Source organism: Syzygium oleosum, unplaced genomic scaffold, assembly GCF_021117445.2.
Source record: "Syzygium oleosum isolate NSW1041296 unplaced genomic scaffold, Sole_v2.1 Sole_v2.01, whole genome shotgun sequence".
Taxonomy (NCBI): Eukaryota; Viridiplantae; Streptophyta; class Magnoliopsida; order Myrtales; family Myrtaceae; genus Syzygium; species Syzygium oleosum.
Genome location: NW_026607485.1, coordinates 38,411,676 through 38,432,060, shown reverse-complemented (window position 1 = coordinate 38,432,060; position 20,385 = coordinate 38,411,676). Strand labels below are relative to the sequence as shown.

Below are 20,385 nucleotides of genomic sequence, written 5' to 3'. Positions count from 1 at the left end.
CTGAACTGAAAAACAAATATTATTTTGGGTGACCAGAAAAACAAAAGAAAAAATTTGAAAGAAAATAAGAGAGAGAGAGAGAGAGAGAGAGAGATAGAGAGAGAAGAAACGGTCTACGAGCGTGGTGGTGACAATTGACAAAAAGGAGGAAGAGGCTTGCCTCCTACTCCTCCCCTTCCGCCTTAAACCCACCACCACCGCCATCATCGTATCTCTCTCTCTCTGCTTCGGAGATCTCACTTTCCTCCCTCCAACACCCCCACACACGCACCCCCGCATTGACCACTGTTCGCGTGACCACGCCGCCGCCGCCGCATGCACGTGCCCCATCTCCTTCGCCGTCGCCGTCGAACCGGGCAAATCCGATCGCCGTCCCCGATCGTCGCTACCGTCGGAACGGCGCATCGCCTGGTGAGTCCCCATTTCCGCGCCTCTGCAGTGTCTGGGTCGCTCTCCGGCTGCTCCTGGTCCGCATTCGGGCTGCGATCGAGCAATGCAATTCGGTTCTCGATTCTGATCTCTCCGTAGCCTCGCCCGAATCTTGATTTGTAGCTAAAACGATCGGCAAGATGGTTTTTTGACGCTTGCCCGGATCAGTTCTCGGGTTCGGTTCCGATGGGTTTTCGTGTATTTGAATGATTCGGTAGCTTGTTGGTTTTGCAGTTTGTTGTGATTCTCGAGTTGGCATTTTGCTGGTAATGATTGCTGGGTAAGGGAGGAAGAGGGGGTGGTTTCGGAAAGTGTGATGTCTTGTGGTGGAGAGGAGAAGCCATGGAGATGCGGGAAAGTGAGCACGGTGAATCTGCAGAGGATGAGTTCGATTGTCCGTGATATTGGGGATCCTTGCCTCTCTCAATCTCCTATAAAGGTTGTTTTATGGCAGTAACTTTCTACAGCGATCTTTCATTGTTCCTTCATTTATGTCCATGGTTCAATGAGTATGGCGCGTGATGAAGTAGATTGACTGGTGTAGCCATGCTTATTGTTCTTGGTTTATGATTTTGATGCCATCTCTTCTTTCACTAGCTTCCGTCAACATGAATTTGCACTCTCCATTTCACTGCACCAGAAGATGTATAATGTAGGTCGAATTGTGTTCGTACTTCTGAAGAAAAAAGCTTCTCGAAACTCAGCCCTGTCTTGATTCATCCGTGCAACACCTACACCACTGTGTTGATGGCTGATGAGATGTCTCCAATGCGATGGGAATATATAAGTAGTTTGTGATGTGATTTTGTGATCCCTCTGTTAAAATTAAATCATATTTTTACATTGGCCTGTAATTTACACCAATCATGCACACTAGCTGGAAGGATGTGGGTGGATGTGCCCATACTTCCACTGGCAGTCATGTAATTGGCGGGCCACTCTAAGCATGCAGCTTCCGTGTTGCTCCTTTCTGTATTGGGGAAGAGAGATAATAGGGACAATAACTAAGTATATGCGCCAAGAAATAGCATTTATTTGAATGAAATTTTAATGGGAAACACATAAAGATAGTAATAGCCTAGTTAGGTCTTCATTTCTTATATCATGTAAGATTATGTGCTTAAAGGGAAATTACTTACTTGGGTTCGCTTAAGCTTCTCAAACACTAGGACATTGACTGCCTAGGAAGATCCTAGATTCCTAAAATGGGAAAATAATACAGGCCGACTAAAGAAAGAGCCTAAATTTTTAATTCTGATGGGTTCGCTTAAGCTTCTCAAATCAGTGTACTGACTGTCAAGTAACAGCACATGTTCATGCTAATCTAGAAGCGCATGTTCTGGTTTGAAACTTTTTTTTTTCCAGAAAAGACAAATCTATGTTATCGCATGGACTGTTAATTAGTGACATGCACCATTTCTAATTTAAAAAGTATGTTTTTTTATTAATCTGGCTCATGTAAACTTTCAACTTTTATAGTGGTTTGAGTTTTCTATTTTCCGTCTTGATTCAGGTCAGCCAAATGCTCAAGCCTGAAAAGTGGAAGGCAAGTTTTGATAGTGATGGAAAAGTTTTGGCTTTTCGTAAAGCACTTAGGTCGATCATTCTTGGGGTATGTACATTTTTGGAGTTGTTTAATTTGCATAAACATGCTGCATGCTTTTTGCCCTTTGAGTACAGTATGTTTTTTGATAAGATCACACCCTCTATGTAGTTAGTTCCAGGATGATGATATTTCTCCAGAGAGATTTCTGCTCAGCTTTGCTTCTTAGGCTTGCTTCACTTGACCTACTTCTTGCATAGACCAGTTGATATAGTTTGTACTTACTATCCCTTGTTGATAGCTGAATGTATTATATCGGGCCTTATGACCCTATTCTAGATGAAGACGTTTCGATCTTTACAAAGCTAACGGTCACCTTCACTCAAAAGTATGGTTTTTTGATTAATTATAATATACTCTCGGAATGAAATCTATTACCTAGTAGACAATTTAGCCCAGACTTTGGCTAAAGTATGGTTGGTTTGTCGACCATGCTTTACTCGCAGGTTTGGCAATCTTGTACCTACTATATGCTTTAGCTGAGACTTTGATAGCTAATAGTGGCATCATTGAATCACTGATTTGTCATAAGCACGAGAGTTTTATGGTTTTAGCTATAATTAGAGAAAATGTGATAAGATCGATTTCCCGAGTGCTTGACAAAAAATTGTCAATATCATACTTGTTATGGTCTCCTTTTTGTTGTAAAAAATCTGCAGAGCAAATTGATGCCAATTCCTAATTTATGGGCGAATACTCTGCTGTTTCATCCTTCCTTTATGCTTGCCTCAGCTTTTGTTACTGAGTTCACGAGATGTCTTTATGTGATGGCAAATTGGATTTATTTGTGACTATTAGGTAACTTTATTTAATGTTGCTTCTGTTTCTCATAGGTATCATCAAACTTTGTTGAATTGGCTGCGTTCTTATTTTGTAGATTGAATAACACTAACCATCTTTCACTTTGTTTTCTGCATGTAGGGTGTAGATCCATCTATAAGACCAGAACTATGGGAATTTTTACTTGGCTGCTATGCACTGGACAGTACGGATGAGTTTCGAAGGCAATTGAGAAAAGCACGGAGGTCTTGGCCCACTTATGTAAATATTATTTCTGTGCTTGAAATGTTGCATGATAAACATGTGATACAATCTCCTCTTTTCTTGTTCTTGCAAATAGATTGATCCGAAACAGTGGATCCAATTAGCTTTGCTGGTGTATAATATGCCATTACACTTATTACGTCAATTTTTTCTCCCTTTACTTTGAATAATATGATGTTTGTGTTATCTTTATAGTTGACATTTCACAATATTCTTCTTTTGTTGAATGATAAGTAAATTGAACTAAACAAAGATACAAACTGAGTGTACATGTTTATATATTTGAAAGTGCAGAAAACGATTACCAACAATAGAACTTTGAGGATGTCGTTTTCCTTCTAGATATGCAAAAAAGGGAAGATGAATGTAACAACAAAGGAAAAGTAATTGAGACAATAGAAAGTCCTTAAATAACTTGGCAATCAAGTCAATAGCATGTTTAAAGCAACATATGTAACTCTTGACATGAGAACTGTAAACCTTGAAAGAAATCCTCCCGTTTCTTTCAAGCCATAAGGTCAATATAATTGATAAAGGAGGAATCCTCTAATTTCTCTGTGTAAACTTCAGGATATCTGAGCTCCTTTACAAGGATCAAGTATATTTCAAACAGTGCATGTGCTTTTGGTTTTCTATTTGTTCTGACTATGATGATGATTTTTGATGATCTTTACTTATGTGCTCTGATTTTACACTGTATGTGGGTTGTTTATGACTGTTTTGCAACATGATTTTTTAAAAAAAATCTTCCCTGGAAATGCTGTCATGAAAATAATAGGAGTTGGATCTCCTTGATGCCAATCCAATGAGTCTTGGCAAAAGGAACACCTTGAAAACTTCATAAAGAATCGGAGCTAAGCATTGGCTACCCGGATCAGCTAAAATTATTAACTCATGTTACAATAATGTACATGTATGGGGCAGGAAATGTGTGCTCAGGTAGGAAATTGGCATTTTAGTAATTCTGGATAGATGATTATTGTGGAATTAAATATTTTCAGTATGCAGATATTTTTAAGTGCTGGTTTAACATTCTTAAGATAATTTGCTTTTCACATTAGTTGGTTCATATTACGTGTGCTGATATTCTATGCATCTTTGTTAACAATAGCCACCCCCCAGTGCAGGAAGAGTTTGTGGAATTACAAAAACTCCTAAGCTTGTCATTTGCATCATGATAAAAATGGCTGAAAATTCAATTGTTAAACCAGTGTATGAACTTATGCAGGGATAGATACAGCAATCTGATCAGACAATGCCAAATGATGAATTCAAGTGTAGGGACTGGTTCACTTGCCTATGTGGTGGGGTCTAAAGTTTTGGACATAAGGACATCTTCAAAAGATGACCATGGAAGAGAAGACAAAACGGAAAGCAGACAAACTTCCATAGATAGTGCAAGTAGATTAGATAACTTCCAACATCTGGAAAATGATTGTACAGATATGTCACAGTCACAAGCATGTCAAAGGGAAAGTTTCGTTGATTCGGCTGATCTTGTCAGCGTGAGGGACAACGATGTTGGTGCAGCCTATGACACTTCTACTTTACTGCCCAGTGCCGCTCCATATACTTCTGGTTCTCAAGAAGTAGTGAGAGAAGCAAATGGATCCCAATCTGGAATCCAAACTTATTTTGATTTTCCTCAATTGCCTGTAACTAATTTGTTTGAGAAATATGATGAAGATAGGGAAGAAAATAATGAGGCTGACAGCAAATTTTCTACACACGATATGTTTCAAACGGGAGATGATAGAATGCATAGTTTCCGAATTACGAACAACACTGATTTAGTTGTGGAGCAAAATGGTTTTCCTTCAAATGGTGTTTTACCGCCCATTAACTCTGAAATAGAAATGATCCCACCTAATGCCTGTGGGACAGTGTCACAGTCCCAAAAATTAGCTAGTAAAACTCAAATTGTAAGCAGTTTGAAGATATCTAGTATTCCAGAATCTCCTCTCAGATGTGCAACTTCATCTCGAGAAGTTAATGTCAGTGAAGAGAGAGTATCAGAGTGGCTATGGACTCTGCACCGCATAGGTAAGTTGAGCATGGTTGTCTCAATTTTTACAGAAAACCGGTACATATGTCTGTTATGTCCTTACATATTTCTGCTCTATTGGAATTGACTTTTGTTATTTTCTCAGTTGTAGATGTGGTGAGAACAGATAGTCATCTTGAATTCTATGAGGATACAAGAAATCTGGCTAGAATGTCTGATATCCTTGCTGTCTATGCGTGGGTTGATCCTGCAACTGGGTATTGTCAAGGTGCAGTCCCTTTTCTTTGTGCATGTGAATGTTTATAATCATAGTCAAGTCAGCTTTTTCCACGTGTTGCATTCATTTAGCTTGATTGTGGTTGTTGTATTCTAAACTTCATACTCAAAGAGAGCTTTTATTTGAACTTTTTAGGTATGAGTGACCTGCTGTCACCTTTCGTGGTTCTTTTTGAGGATAATTCTGACGCATTTTGGTGCTTTGAGATGCTTCTAAGGAGAATGGTATCCCTTCATTTAGAAACCAATGAGATTGATAACATCATGTTTCCCCTCAACCTGAGCATTTCTCCCTTTTCCAGCGTGAAAATTTTCAAATGGAAGGGCCGACAGGAGTGATGAAGCAATTGCAAATTTTGTGGCGCATTTTGGAACTCACAGACAGGGAGATGTTCGCACATCTGTCACGTATTGGTGCTGAAAGTCTTCACTTTGCATTCAGAATGCTGCTGGTGCTCTTCCGCCGTGAATTGTCTTTTAATGATTCTCTTCGGATGTGGGAGGTCTGTATGCATCTAAACCACCCCATCCCCCCTTGCCCCCCTCCCTGCCCAAAAAAAACCACGCATAATTCCCAACAGATATCTTGTGAGAGAAGAAAAGGGGAAGGAGAAAACTGTGGAGACTGTCCCGAGATGTTGCTAATTAAGTCATATATCCGTGACTACTAAAACAGCAATAAGACAGATATGCAAGTTTAGGATAAGAACCTTATTTAGGACTTGGAAAGAATAATTGCTCATCCTCAGATGGGCATAAGAAGGGATGAGAATTTGGAAACTGAAAAATCAGCCTATTGCAGAGATGTTATACTTTCTGATAACTGCATTTTACCACTTAACATAGCGGTGTAAGTCAGGTTGTTACTTATGCTAATGTAAAGGTAGTCGTTTCTATGTGATCTGTTTTATCATTGTTGAAAAGGCTTCTAACCTGTAAGAATAACTCAAATTGACTTAAGTTACCTGATACAGACTAGCATAATGTTATTATTGGTGCCTTTTGCCAGTTGTGCAATGAGTGTTAGGGAAAGGTAGTATTAACTACTGAATTTGAAGGATTCGAATATGTAAAAATATCTGGAGCTGTTGTCTATGTGAGAAAAATCTGACAATAGGTGAGCCTTGGGTGTTTGTTCAATTCACCTGAGTGCCTTACATCTACTGTTTATTTGCCTGTATGGGAAATTGAATATGTCTGGCTCGTGTCTTTTCTGAACTTATTTAATGGTCGAGAGAATCAATGATTATAGATTATCTTTTATTGCTACAGATTGGCTCTCTCAGATCACGGAGCGAGTTATCTTAATTTGGAATTCTTTTAGTTTCGATTGATGCAAAATACTTTTTCCCCTTAAATAGGTGTATAAGAAACAAGATATTCCATGCTATTTAGTATTTCAATTGAATCAATCTGCTGAGAGGAGCTTGTTAATGATACAACCATTAAATCTGTTGGGATTTAACTTCGTGTGAGTTTGTTTCAACAATCAAACTCCTATCTTTTCTGCCTGCTATTGATGAAAGTAATAATCAAAAGTCTATAGATCACATAATGAGGTTGGCTTGGTCAATCGCATCTTTACAACTATTTTTTTTTTTGAAGGCATGAATTCAATAGGCGTGTGTTCACTTCAATTTTTCAATGTCAGTTCTGACTTTGATTTAGAATGCAGATGATGTGGGCTGCTGATTTTGACGAATCCCTACAATACAATTTGGAGGAGAATTGCCTGGATTTATTGGTGATTCATGACCCTAGGGATTTTGAACCTGATGCAGCATTAGAAGCTATAAATAAGATTAGTGATAATTCAGAAAGTGCTGCACAGTCAAAACACGGCAAGGGAGATAGTGGAGTAAAATCTGCATCAACCCGTCCCTTCTGCGGATTGACAAAAGGTTTTTGGTCGAGGAATGATCGAGTGCCAATCTGCAGTCCAGTCTCGTCAACTACAAAAGGGGGTGACAGTTTATCTGTCTTTTGTGTGGCAGCAATTCTGATTATGAACCGCCAGAAAGTCATTCAAGAAACCCACTCGTTTGATGATATGATAAAGGCAGGTTTATTGTGCTTCCCACTTCTGTGCTTATTCTCTGAGATCATGTATATGCGAGCATTCTTGATCACTCTAGGGATTTTTTTGTTCTAGTTAAGAGAACTAGTGTGCTCATAATAAGTATGTGCCTCGTTTATATGATTGCCGAATTTATCGTGGCATGCCTCTCAGGTATACTGGAGCTACTTTAATTTAGTTAAAGGTCAAAATCTTCCATAGACTTTGTTTGGCTTTTCTTCTGCTGGTAATAAATTATGTTGATGCACACTTAAAATGCCTGATGCATACCTATAATATTAATAGCATTCTTCCTTTTTATGGGGTTAATGTTAACTATTCCTGTGCCAGATGATAGTTTTATGGAAAAAAACCATGGCTTGAACTGCTCTATAATATGTAAGGGTCTTCAAGAACCTCCATTAGTTAAAAAAGTTAACTCTGAAAGGTTTTGAATGTGTCAACATGAATATGAAAAGAGGCTTCCTTTGTTTATAGAAAAAAAGCAAGAAAGAAAATCTCCAATACCTGGCTTGGGTTTTCATATATTATTCCCTTTGTAGTAATTTCTTCGAGCTGAAGGTGACATTTCTATGTGATGCGTTGCAGATTTTCAATGATAACATGCTCAAGATCAATGTCAAAAGATGCATACGCATGGCAATAAAACTTAGGAAAAAGTACTTTTACAAGGTTTGCTCTTGTACCTTTCTTATATATTGCTCCAATGATGTATATGTGGCAGTATTTGGATATTTTCCATTGTCATTTTCGTTAATGCGGAAAAACTTGTTAGCATTATATTTTCCTTGTCCTCTCTGAAAAGATGCTCCCTATATGTATGCAAAAGAACTAGCCTCTTGCTTCGTAATTTCTTTACGAAGACAATATTTGGCTATATTATGGTACTTTGAAACTCTGACTTGGAGTAGACGTTGTGAATTCAGTGTCTATTTAGTAATATTGATGATCATCATGTTGCACGCTGGAATTAATTTCAAATGGCTGCGGGTTTGATTGAAGTCGTAGAACATGATAAAGTATTTCACAACAAAAGTTTGAGTCAACTGTACATTTGGTAGATTCACTTCATGCTAATACTGAAAATCACCATCTTTTGCAACTGGATTTGTTGCATTATTTACACCTTTGAGTTCTTATTGAAACAGCTCATCAAGAGCAAGAGTACTGCTCGGGATTCTGACTACTGCCATGCTTCCTCTCCAACCTCATAGCAGAAACGCAGCTAGATCGTTCAATTCTTCTGTTTTGCCTGGTTCCCATGTTCTAATATGGTGTTGATGAGTTGAGTACTGACAAAAATATACTGAACTTCAGCCACTAGCATGTTGTTGTTTGAAGACTCATCCATTTGTTGTCCTTTTCCACCTTTAACTCCAGGTAAATATTACACAGTTGCTCCTCTCACAATTAATGCTGCAGTATTAGCAAAAAACAGAGTTAGTTCTTCAGTGAGGATTATGTCTACATGATTTGAAATATTCATTGTTTTTTCTTTTTCTTTCTTACTGCAAGAGTGGACCACTACTGGGTTAAGACATTATGTTCGGAGAGTGGTGAACTATAAGAGTGGATACTAGGACAATATAAAACACTAGCTTACGAAAAATACTTTAGTATTAGCAATGTAACTGAGATGCCGTAGCCATTGAAATTTCCATGGGGGAGAACATCGATTAAAGGCTACAATGAAGAATTTAATTATTCGAAATGCTGCAGCTTTGGAAGAATTCTTGTTGAAAAGAACTTAGTTGCATTTTTATTTTGAAACAGTCTGAGTCATCGACTAGGGTGTCATCCGATGATAACGGTACCACACAATGTTGGGAGTCTGGCGCTCCTGTGCGATGTGCAGAATGATGACATTCTTGGAAAGGCAAAAACCTATTTCAGCATGTGGAACATTCAGCTAGAAAGAAGCAGGAGACTGTTGCACTTTAAGTTTAGTTGTCCTGCATTGTGTATATATTATCGAATATCACTTTTCGGGTGGTGTAAGATCATCTATTGGTACCAACTTGTCTGCACATATGATATGCCGCTGAACTCAACTGGTGATATCAGTCTGAGCACTGCCGAGAGGTTCTAGTAGCAGGGACTAGTTTGTCAAAACATAATGGCATGTCCGGGTTATTACAGGGACAAGCTCACACAGGTCAGGCAGTCAAAATCTCTCTCTCTCTCTCTCTCTCTCTCTCTCTCTCTCTCTCTCTCTCTCTCCCTCTCTCATGCAAGAAGATGTTTGAGATGAGTTTGAATTTCATAGTCAATTAGATGTTGACTTGCAAGAAGTAGTCTCCCAGGGTATTATTAACCATACTTATTAAGGAAATATTTTTCATTTTTAATTCACTAATCACACATACATTATAATGAGAATGGAAAATTTTCTTTAGTGAGGTGTTTAATGAGTGGTGTACTTGTTAACAAAATCATACATTCGTTTGCTGCAAATAAGCACCTTAACTTATGTCTTTTGTTAGATTCCCCTTCTGCTTCAAATCACCTTCACTCTGATTTGACGGCTTATGCATTTCTATCTCCAGGTAAACATTTGATGTTTATCGCCTGACTCCATAGACAAATGACTTCCTGACCGCACGGAAACCAGCTGTAAGTTCCCAGTAAAAATTAGTGAGAGTCGTCGGCAGAGAGCCATCACCAGTCCCCTCCAGGACAGGTTCTTGACAGGATGCTAGCATGGTCAAACTGTCTCTAACTTGAAGGCGCACTCTGGGTTTAGTAGGTCTCCCTATTCAGTCGGCTAGTTTCTTTATGTTGTAGGCCAAGTTGTTTATCTTTGTTGAATACGTCGTCTTTAGGCATCTGGCAATCCTGTATTCCGGAAGATGCAACTGCAGATTGGTAATGCAGAGCAACAACATTACATAACGCTGCCTGTGTAGTAGGAAAAGAAACAACTATCCTCTTCTGGTGGTCACTTAGAAAAAATGAGTTGGGCCATAATGGAGCATGTGCAATGGGAATACATAACAGCCGGCGAAATCTATGGAAGCCCTCTAAAATTGTTGCGAAAACCGTCTAAATTGTCGTGTTCATGGTCTCTTTTAGACAATTCCTAAAAGAGATCATGAACAATTCCTCATTGAATTGTCTATGATTTTTGGCTGATGGCTTTTGTGAAGTTGGGCGTGTGCTTTTGGAATGGATTCATGACTTTTACCAAAAAGAAAAAGGACTCGTAACTTGGGTCTTCAAAGAACCATGTGTCCAAATAATTCGATTCTCTGCTTGGGGTAAAGAGTTTACACGCATATGTATCCTGGAAAAGCATGTCGATAATATGGATCAACATTACTAGGGTATGATATGCATATTGATGAAGACACGGGAAATATTGTCGTTCTCGCAATATAGTGATATGAGAGGCGCTCGATTATTTAAATCTATGCGTCACTAATGATGATAATAAAAGCTCGATGAACCTTCTCGAGGGGTCTAATACTTATTTAAGGGATCACAATCTTTTCTTTTCCTTTCCAAAATATTCTCAACTATTTGTTTTGTATGTATTTTGTCGATGGGACAAGCGTCTAAATTTATGATTTTATTTCATCTCATTCGCATTTCAATTTACAATTTGAATCATTTCTATCTTATAAACAACCTGCCACAATAAAGTTCAAATCTCGAAATGTTATCTCTTTACACATCTATGTGTACAACTTTTATTTTGTTTATAATTTATTACCATTAATTAATAATTCGGATATCTCATAATAAGCTATTCTACAAAATTTATTAAATATTAATTTTCTTTTTGCATACACTCAATGCGTGTATATTATTAAGCCAAAACATTATTTCGTCTCACCCGTAGATCCCCAACCCTCCCTCTCTTTCTCTCATGCCTACGCATTTCATAAATAACCATTTTACTTTCTAGTTTCTATCTCTCTTTCTCACTTTTAGACTTCCTAAATTACCCGAGTTTATACTGTAACATTGCTGGATTAACTCACTCCCATATCAAGTCTCACAGTTTTGTCTTTTGGCATATAAGTAGGCACTTTCCCAAAAGGTCACTCATCATGATAGTGCTCTAGCCTAGGCTTGCTTAATTTTAGAGTTCCAAAACAAAACTTGCCGTTACGTCAAAAGGCGCATCCATGAGTTAATTCCATTTTTCACACACACACACACATCTCTCATATTCGCTCTCCTCTTGTTTTGTGCACAATTTAGTTTATTCCTGCTCACTTCGTCATCCTAAAATTCTGTCGGGAGCCACTCCTTGTCCAAGCCCTCTGGCCCTGGTAATCACTCCCCGCCCTCGTCGAACCGAGTTGTTACATGCCCATTAACTTCCGCCTGGTTCATCCCCGAACCACACACCTAATGCTGGGGGTCTCGCTCTGATACCATAAATGTCACATATCTTTCCTTTCCAATCTTGTCAAGTTCCTTAGTTAGTGGCCGTAGAGCGAGAGCGATTTCAACGGGGACTTTTGAGAGTTGGATTTGGGTCGTTAGAAGCTGCGTCCTTTGAGAGAAAAAACGGCCGTGTCACTCCTCTATTCTAGGAGGATTCGGGATGTGACACATACGTAACTACTCTTGTCATGTCTATGCATAATTACCTAATTTTCAGGTCAAGCATATATCAATTAAGCTGCTGTGGTATAAAGTTAAGGTCAATATGGGCAATGACAATGGTCAGATTGTAAGAACTGAGCTCAAGAGTCAAACTATCAAACAACAAAAAAGCCCTTTGTGGTCAACGGTAAACACAATTAGGCGGATCAATCTAACTCCTGTCATCTTCTAACAAGAATTTCTCGTGGGCTGCTGTCTACTTTTCTTTTTCCTTTTGCTCTTTCTCTTTTTCATAAGATAGTGCTTGGCTTCTTACTTTTTAGCAGCCTGGGGAAAAGGAAGCTTCTCCCTTTTCTTGCTTGTTTCCTTAATCCGTAAGGAAGAAAGGTTGGCTATGCTACACTCTACCCACTACACACCAAAATTTCTACCGTAAAAATGAGAAAAAAATTGCAGATTTTGGATATCTTTTGGTAATTATACATGGAATTATGAATTAATTCATCTTTTAAACAGAAAAAAAAAATTAGTTAATTTATCTTCGCTTGACCATTAGCTGGACATAGATTTGGGTAATCATGATGGTGTTAATTGGACTTTCTGCTCCAATTTCCAACAGCTTGATGCGCGCAATTAATTACTCATGTTGCTATTAATTGCACGAGCCCCAATTCGATATGTTTAACTCAATTGAGTTGTACTCGGAAAAAAATAAAATTTCATGTTCTGAGAAAATTATATATGAAAGAGAGCAACAAAAATATATCTTTCAACTAATTATGGCTGACACCAATTGTCTCTAATTTTATCCATAATTTTCCCGAGCAATAAATTCCTGGGGAGAAAAATTGGCAACACAACTTGGGCAGCTACCAGCTCGAATAGTCAAGTCTCTTGTTTTCTTGGTCCCGACTAGCCCACCAAAAGTCGAAGTGGAGCAATTGCATGTTGAGTTAAACTTATTGTACAAATGACAATTCAATTCTAAACTTTCCAATCTTATCGACATATTCTAAATTTTTGTACGAAAGTTTAATGTAATCTTTCAACCAATTGCTTATGTTGTAGTCCATGCATTGCGTCATTTCGAGTGAAGTTGTCCACGTTAGTTCGCCACGTAGGACGGTCGGCGATGACTGGATACTATGTCGGTGATTCCAAGCCAAAGTTCGACCCAAGGACTACACTGAAATTTCATACAAAAAATTCTAAACTACATTGGTCAAATAGGAAAGTTTAGGAAGTTGACATCCGTATAATAGGGCTTAGGACTACTCTGGTATATATCCTTGTGAAATAGAGTAATCGAGATGTGTACGAAATTGTGTAACCTCGTTTAGTATAGTTCAATTTTCTTTAGCGAAGGACCGCGCGCTCAAATTTAGGACGTCGATCGGACACGAACGAGTAGGCCTAATCAATGACAAATTTTTCTCAAACGATCTCAACCTCACATGCCAAAAACCTATAGCTATAGCTCAAATTTTTGCCACCCAATAGAAAATGAAATTACAAAAATTTTGCCTACATAGTCACATTTGTTAACCTTAATCGAATCATGGTGTGAATGTGACAACGATAGTGTCTTTATCTTTAAAAAAAAAAAATTGGACCACTAAAGTTTTCCTAATCGAAGTTATTCATAGGCATAGTTAGGAGTATAATTGATGGGCCCCACCTCTTGATGTTTGGCGGCAAAATGTTGTGCCAATTGCATGTGTAGTAGTTAGGCTATACGCTCACCTTCCACGTAGAGGCTTCCTTAATTAATTATAATTTGGCTTTCCTTTTATTTCTATTTTACTGATAATGCATTAGATTTTCTATCTCCCTTTGGAAAAGAAAATCCCTAAAATACTAAAATTGACAACTTATTTATCGTAGGATAAGTGCCTCAATTGCCGATTTTAGATGAGATAATATAAATCGTCGTTACCAGCTATTAGCCTCGTTAGTTTCTTTCCACTTTATGTTTTCTCTCTTTCAGATTCTTGTTACTCGTTTATTATAAACCCATTCTCGTAATAATCGACGAAATCATATTTTGAATTAGGTAGGTCGTAACGTGTTAAAAAAATAAGGTAATTCCATTTAAAAACTCTAAATTATACCCACTATGACGTCTATATCCAAACTTTCTTTCGTATTGCTGAAAACCCTAAATTATGTTCTTTGGCAAGTCAGTACAAGTTCAAGGTTCTGGTGATGCAAAAAAAAAAAAAAGTTTGAGGTATTGATGTTATAGCGGGCACGGTTTCCGGATTTTTTATGGTGTTTCTCCGGATAAAATAAAAAGGGTACGTCTAGAAGCACGAAATGTATTCGTGTATAAAGTAGCAAACTATTGACCATGGACTAATTAAGCACGAGATACTTGTAATTAACGACGGACATCAACGACCAAAAGTGGGTTTTGTCTCAATTTTTGTGGTCTCTTTTTGACTCTCTCCTGCTTTCCCAAAAGCCAGAGAAACCGTGTCCAATTCACTCTGCTATTTCTCCCCTGTTTTTCCCATCTTCTGTCGTCATTTTTCTCAGCAATTCGTGCTCTGATTCGAGACGTGAAGACTCGTGATCTCCACGTTGAAAAATTCGTCACAGAACTCGGGAACGAAGACGGAAGAACGGCATAAAGTCATAAGCTTTGACTAGGAATTCCCTATATTTAATAATTTGATTTTTTTTGACCAGAAGTGCGGTGGAATCTGCAGCATGGGCAGTTTTAGTTGGAATTTTATTTTTTTTTGGTCGAAGTTTAGTTGGAATTAGACTGCATCGTTTTCAGACATGAAATGGCATCATTGCAGTCGAATGGATGCCTCCTTCGGTTGGACTTCACAAAACCTTGGAGTTGTTGTTGCTGTGGAGAATTGGATTAAGTTTGGGAAAAACAAACCACTCTCCGTCTACACAAATAAAAAGAAGTGTTTGACACGTTTCGTTGGTCCTGAAGTATTGAAGGGGAAATTGATTATCAATTCCTTCGTCGCCCCCCCTGCCTGGAATGGCGACCCGCTTCCGAATTCGAGTCGACGTCGTGTGATTGAAAAACGAGAAATGAAAAAAGGAGAAAAGAGAGACCTACACGAATGACATTCATCTGATGTATGTCTAAAGTTGAGCGCGCGACCGTCTACTTTTGGGGCCCGGCGGCAAACTAATTGTGCCACACGGGTGACCGAACGTAAAAAGTATATAAATTGATGAAAAAGGTAAAAGGATTCGAACCCGAGATCTCTAAGTTATTAAACCATTATAAAAGGAAACGGGATTCATTTTATAACTTAACAAAAAGAAGTGGGAGTTTTTTTGACGGTGTTTCGGTTGAGATTATTGACTTGGGTCCACCTCTCTCTCTGTTTTATCATTATATAAGTTGCAGAAGAATTGGAATTAGGATTGGATTCGGACAGCCTTGAGTCACGGTGGGGGGGCTGATATATAGATGCCTCTCTTCACGTATGAACATGTCGAGACTGGAGACGGACAACGAGATTTTGCTGCTGATTTCGAGGGCGTTATGCTGTAGATTAAGAAGAAGGTGAAGCTGATCAAGAACAGAGGATTATTCTCGAAGAAGATGCAGAGAACCCGACTCTGAACGGATATAGTTTTGCCGGCTTTTCGCGTTGCTTTGGATGTTGAGAAATCCGTCCGCTCTTTTTTTCAGCTCTGGTTAGTAATATTTCAATCAGTTCATTGAATGATCACATTCATCCTCATTCCAAGTCCTTGTTTCAAGAATCTCCAAACCAAAGAAAAAAACGAAATGGAAAAGAAAGGCGAAGCCTTCGTGTCCATGTGGGAACAATCTGGTAGCAACAGGAAGAATTTATCTGCTTTTAGGAAAGGCATCCTTGGTTTGTCATTGATTTATAAAGCCCAAAAAGAGACGAATGCCAGTATCTTTCACATTGAAACTGAATGTCTCCACTTTTTTTCCTTTAGGTGTGATAGGATGATGCCATTTATTGGAAGATTGGACGCATGAGTTTTGTGCTTTACTTGCTTGCAACTCTACTTGCACATATGAACCTCAAGCCTCTTGCCCAACCCATCTCTCTCTCTCTCTCTCTCTCTTTCACCGATGAACTTTTGTTACAGAGTCTGCATGGAATGATCATTCCTAGAGGAATTGATACGAGTTTTTTTCTTTTATGGGTAAAGGATTTGTTATGGAGTGATAGCCCACATTGGATTTTGTTAACATGAGAGTTGTGAGATTTCTGTAGGCAATCTTCATGGTTTGTTGTTTATCTTCTGTTTTCACAGGTTTCAAGTAGGAATGGGCACCAGAAGTCGCAGACAAGCTGTCCTCCCTATTCTTTTGCTGATCGTGATCTTCGGAGTCGGCTGGAAAGTTATTGCAGAGAACACATTGTCATCTCACGGTCGTGCACCAGGTGAGTGATCACCGATCAACATGTGCCTTTTCAACTCTGTTATCGGTAATAAGGAATACCAATGAAATAAAGAGTTCTTCTCTCCATGTTATTGGCTTGGAAAAAAAAGTTTTGGCCAGAGAGAGAGCAAGAGAGAGAGAGGGGGCGCGAGGCGTCGAGTCCTTGACCTGTCCTGTGTAGATATAATGCCCCGCTCGGGGCCTAGGAATTGGACGACTGGCAGGTACAGGCATGAGGTGAGTGAAACACCAGTGGAGGGCGGCGTAAGCGATCCACAGTGCACATCCCACTGAGTTACCATCCCTATCCCTTTGTAAATATGAACCAAACAGCAAATTGAGTGGCAGATATGTGCAAAACCAAGTTACAAGAAATTTCTCGATATTCAGTGTCGTGAATTCTTTAGCTCCAAAGTTTTCCATTTCCGTGCCAACTTGAGTTGATTTCATTTAAATGATTGTGTAAATTGGTATCATCTCTTTGTTTTTTGGAATCTCCAGCACAGGCAACATTTCTATGTTCAAAACTTTCTGTTTTTCTTCTCAGGGAGACGTCTCCTTCAGGTTGACAATGCTTCTGATACCTCAAAGTACTCGGGTGACAACACCGATAGAGTTGATCCGCTTGACAATTTCAAGAAATATAGAGGAGGATATAACCTCACCAACAAGCACTATTGGAGTGTAAGCCTCTCTGTCTCTGTCTCTCTGTCTCTCTCTCTCACATGCGCTTGCCATAAATGTGGTGCTGACGACAATTTGGTCCTTACACATGCAGTCGACAATATTTACCGGAGTTTATGGATACACTATCGCAATGTTGTGGCTTCTGATTGGAGTAGCATTTGGGTTTTACACGCTTTTGGTCAGATTACGTGGGAGTGCAGAAAATTGCAGAGAACTTCAGAAGAGATCACAGTGCCACAAGCTATGCCCTTTGTGGCCTGTTCTAATTGCCTTCGTCTACATGGTCTTAGCAATGTAAGTCGCATGAAAAGCACAACAATTTTTTGTTAGAATGAATCTGGAATTCATGAATCCGAATTTGTGCAGAGTGGCGGTCGGGTTAGTGCTTGGGGCCAATGCTAAATTCCATTCAAGGGCGAAGACTGTAGTGAGCATAATCATCGATACAGCAGACGATGCATCAGAAAAGATACACAACACCACAGGAGCGATGAGGGACATCAAGGACACTTTAGAAGTGTCTAACGGAAGTGCATATACCTCTAGCTTCCTCACGACCACGTCCGAGAAACTGGACTCTGAGGCTGCCGATATCCGAAGACAGGCTAGGAAGAACCGGCGATTGATCGACAAGGGCTTAGAGATAGTGTAAGTAATCCCAACTTCTGTCTTCCCCAGATCTTCCGAAGCCATTTTGTGACAAGCTTGTTCTGTTTACAGGTACATAGTAACCACAGTGACCATATGCTTGAACTTGGTCGCGGTTATAGCTCTGTCAGGTACACAGTCAAGGTCTCACAAGCTTATGTCTTTGACAATCGAGTTTGAATCTTCTGATGAAAACATAAATCTTGCCTTAAATCGATCAAAACGAAAATTGGAATCCGATGAAAATCTGACTATTACAGTTCTTCTTACCCCATGAAAGAGTATTAACTGATCATGGTTTCATTTCATCCCTCTTGATGCAGTTTCTGGGTTTTTAAGACTACGGCGGCTGCTTTACTGGTAAGAAATTGGCTATCCGACATCAAACAGCCATTCCCTGTGTATGCTTGAAAGATCCTCGTGGATCTAAAAAATGTGGCTTTCCTCTTCTTTTCTCTGGACAGGTTGATTGCATTATGTTGGCTATTGACAGTCCTCTGCTGGATCTTCTTCGGGTTGTATTTCTTCTTAAACAAGTAATGCGCTCCGAGTTATTATGGCGCTTCTCGTATATGACCTTCTCTTATCACAAAATTGAAATGAAAAACGAAGTAGAGGTTCTTCCTATAGTGCAGCAACATATTGAGAGAATTTCCTCTTTCTTGTGCAGGTTCTCGAGCGATACATGCACAGTTCTGGACGACTTCCAACAAGATCCGAACAACAACAGCTTGAGCTCAATCCTCCCCTGTGACGAACTGCTCTCGGCAAAGTCCATTCTCTCGGATGTCAGTGCAGGAATCTACGACATGGTCAACAAGGTACAAAATTTGTGCAACATGAGTAAATCGATCACACTGCCTTTTGTCGATGTAAAGCATCAGATTACAACTAAAAATTGAAAAAAAAAATGCACCTACAGGTGAATGCAAACATATCATATCTTCAGGCGACATCGTTCCCGAATATCATGTACGTCTGCAACCCGTTCTCGCCACCACCCGAATATGAGTACCAGCCGGATAAATGCCCTGGCAACTCAATTCGAATAGGAGACATCCCAAAGGTATGCGCAGTGTTACACTAGGCATATATGCTTGGAAACTTGGACATTCCGCTGTCCATGACTATGGATTTCTCTGATTCTTTTATTTTTCCCGGTCCCCATGAAGGTATTGAAGATTTTCACTTGTTCTGACCCCAATGATGGTAACTGCGCCGGCAGCCAGTACTTATCCGCCAGCAAGTACAAGATGGTCGAGGCCTACACGAGCTCAATCCAGAGCCTGCTAGATGCTTACCCGGGCATGGAGAGCCTGATTGAATGCCAATCGGTGAAAGACGCATTCTCACAGATCCTAACCAAACATTGCGGGCCGCTAAATAGGTACGCCCGGATGGTCTGGGCATCCCTTGCGTTCCTTTCGGTGATCATGATGTTCTTGGTTCTGATATGGACCGCAAAGGCGATCCAGGATGAGGAACATCGACATCCCAACGGTTCGGTGAAGCCTCACTCCACAGCACCGGATCCGCAGGAACCTGTGAAAACTAAAGAATTCCAGGACAATGTCGAATATGGCTCTGTCTAGGGAATGTTTGGAATTCGTAGTTCGATTTTTCGGGCAGGAAATGTCGGAATGGAAACGCGCAAGCGAATTCCGAGAACCCGGGTTATAGGATTAAGCATGTCAACTGTATAGAGAGATAGAGAGAGAGAGATCCGAGACTGTTACACAGCTTCGAGGTGAACAGTCGCTGGTATCTCCCCAGGAAAGAAGCATGAGCAAAGACTTGAATTCTTTTAGATAGGGAAATATGATCTTTTTTTCTTTGTTTTTCTTTAAAGAAAATATAGGGAAAATGTCGATCAGGGGATTCAACCCCGCCATAGAATTCAAATGTAATTTTACATTTTATAAGCAATTGGAAAGCAATGGAATTTGTCAAGATGAACATTGGTTTCATTTCATTGAATTTTGACTTTCTCTAGTTATGTATCTTACTTCCCTTCATTTTTACAACCAAGTCCTATCTCGTAAAACAGTCCATCGAAATTTCTCGGTCTTCGGCTCTGGCAAAATCGACGCCGACGACGTATATATGGAAATCAGCTACGAATATGGTCCGGAAAAATCAGATCCACATAAATTATCAAATTTAGAGCAATAATCCAAGATATAATTCAGTGTTTTTCGTTCCGTGGTGGCAATGATTAATTTCAACATCATATGCCTGGACAACAATAATATTTTAATTTTTTAAAATTTTTTTTATTATCCATATGATTTTTTTTTCCTTCTTTTTACCAGTCACCAGTCACTGGCTATGACCAGGCGGACGGGCCTTGCTTGGGCGAAGATTGCCGTCGCCCGCCATAGGCAAGGCCCGACTGGGCATGGGTGAGCGGCCTTGCCAGATCTAGCTTGGGCGAGGCTGACCCTTGACGAGGAAGGCGAGCCCCGCCCTCGCCTGTGGCGACGACGACTGACCCTCGCCTGTGGTGATGATGATCCTTGCATCACCGGTCACCGAAAAAAGGGCAAAGGAGAAAGAAAAAAAATGGAAAAAAGAATAAAAATATATTCTTAAAAATTTCTTGCGTCACGTATGTGAATTCAATTGACAAAATGAGGAAAGATGTTTATGATTGAATT

The 20,385-nt window shown here is 39.5% G+C and overlaps 2 protein-coding genes across 4 annotated transcripts; both read left to right on the top strand.

The window, feature by feature from the left end:
• Positions 1 to 130: 130 nt before the first annotated feature.
• Positions 131 to 10,430, top strand: LOC115679670 (uncharacterized). Its single transcript, XM_056317669.1, has 13 exons — positions 131 to 411; positions 664 to 868; positions 1,943 to 2,041; positions 2,954 to 3,057; positions 4,305 to 5,119; positions 5,227 to 5,349; positions 5,494 to 5,582; positions 5,660 to 5,860; positions 7,033 to 7,416; positions 8,023 to 8,106; positions 8,583 to 8,814; positions 9,208 to 9,589; positions 9,981 to 10,430. Exons 2-11 carry the CDS (start codon positions 746 to 748, stop codon positions 8,646 to 8,648), a joined length of 2,088 nt encoding a protein of 695 aa, XP_056173644.1. The 5' UTR covers positions 131 to 411; positions 664 to 745; the 3' UTR covers positions 8,649 to 8,814; positions 9,208 to 9,589; positions 9,981 to 10,430.
• A 4,905-nt stretch (positions 10,431 to 15,335) lies between these two features.
• On the top strand, positions 15,336 to 19,661 carry LOC115679679 (uncharacterized). Of its 3 annotated transcripts, none has more exons than XM_030603341.2 (11): positions 15,336 to 15,666; positions 16,264 to 16,394; positions 16,941 to 17,077; positions 17,172 to 17,374; positions 17,447 to 17,728; positions 17,801 to 17,859; positions 18,052 to 18,088; positions 18,193 to 18,264; positions 18,399 to 18,549; positions 18,651 to 18,794; positions 18,901 to 19,661. In XM_030603341.2, exons 2-11 carry the CDS (start codon positions 16,277 to 16,279, stop codon positions 19,318 to 19,320), a joined length of 1,623 nt encoding a protein of 540 aa, XP_030459201.1. In that variant the 5' UTR covers positions 15,336 to 15,666; positions 16,264 to 16,276; the 3' UTR covers positions 19,321 to 19,661. The 3 variants fall into 3 exon arrangements, with proteins under 3 accessions (XP_030459201.1, XP_030459208.1, XP_056165728.1); XM_030603348.2 differs by lacking the exon at positions 15,336 to 15,666 and adding an exon at positions 15,943 to 16,152; XM_056309753.1 differs by lacking the exon at positions 15,336 to 15,666 and having other exon boundaries at positions 17,264 to 17,374.
• Positions 19,662 to 20,385: the final 724 nt, after the last annotated feature.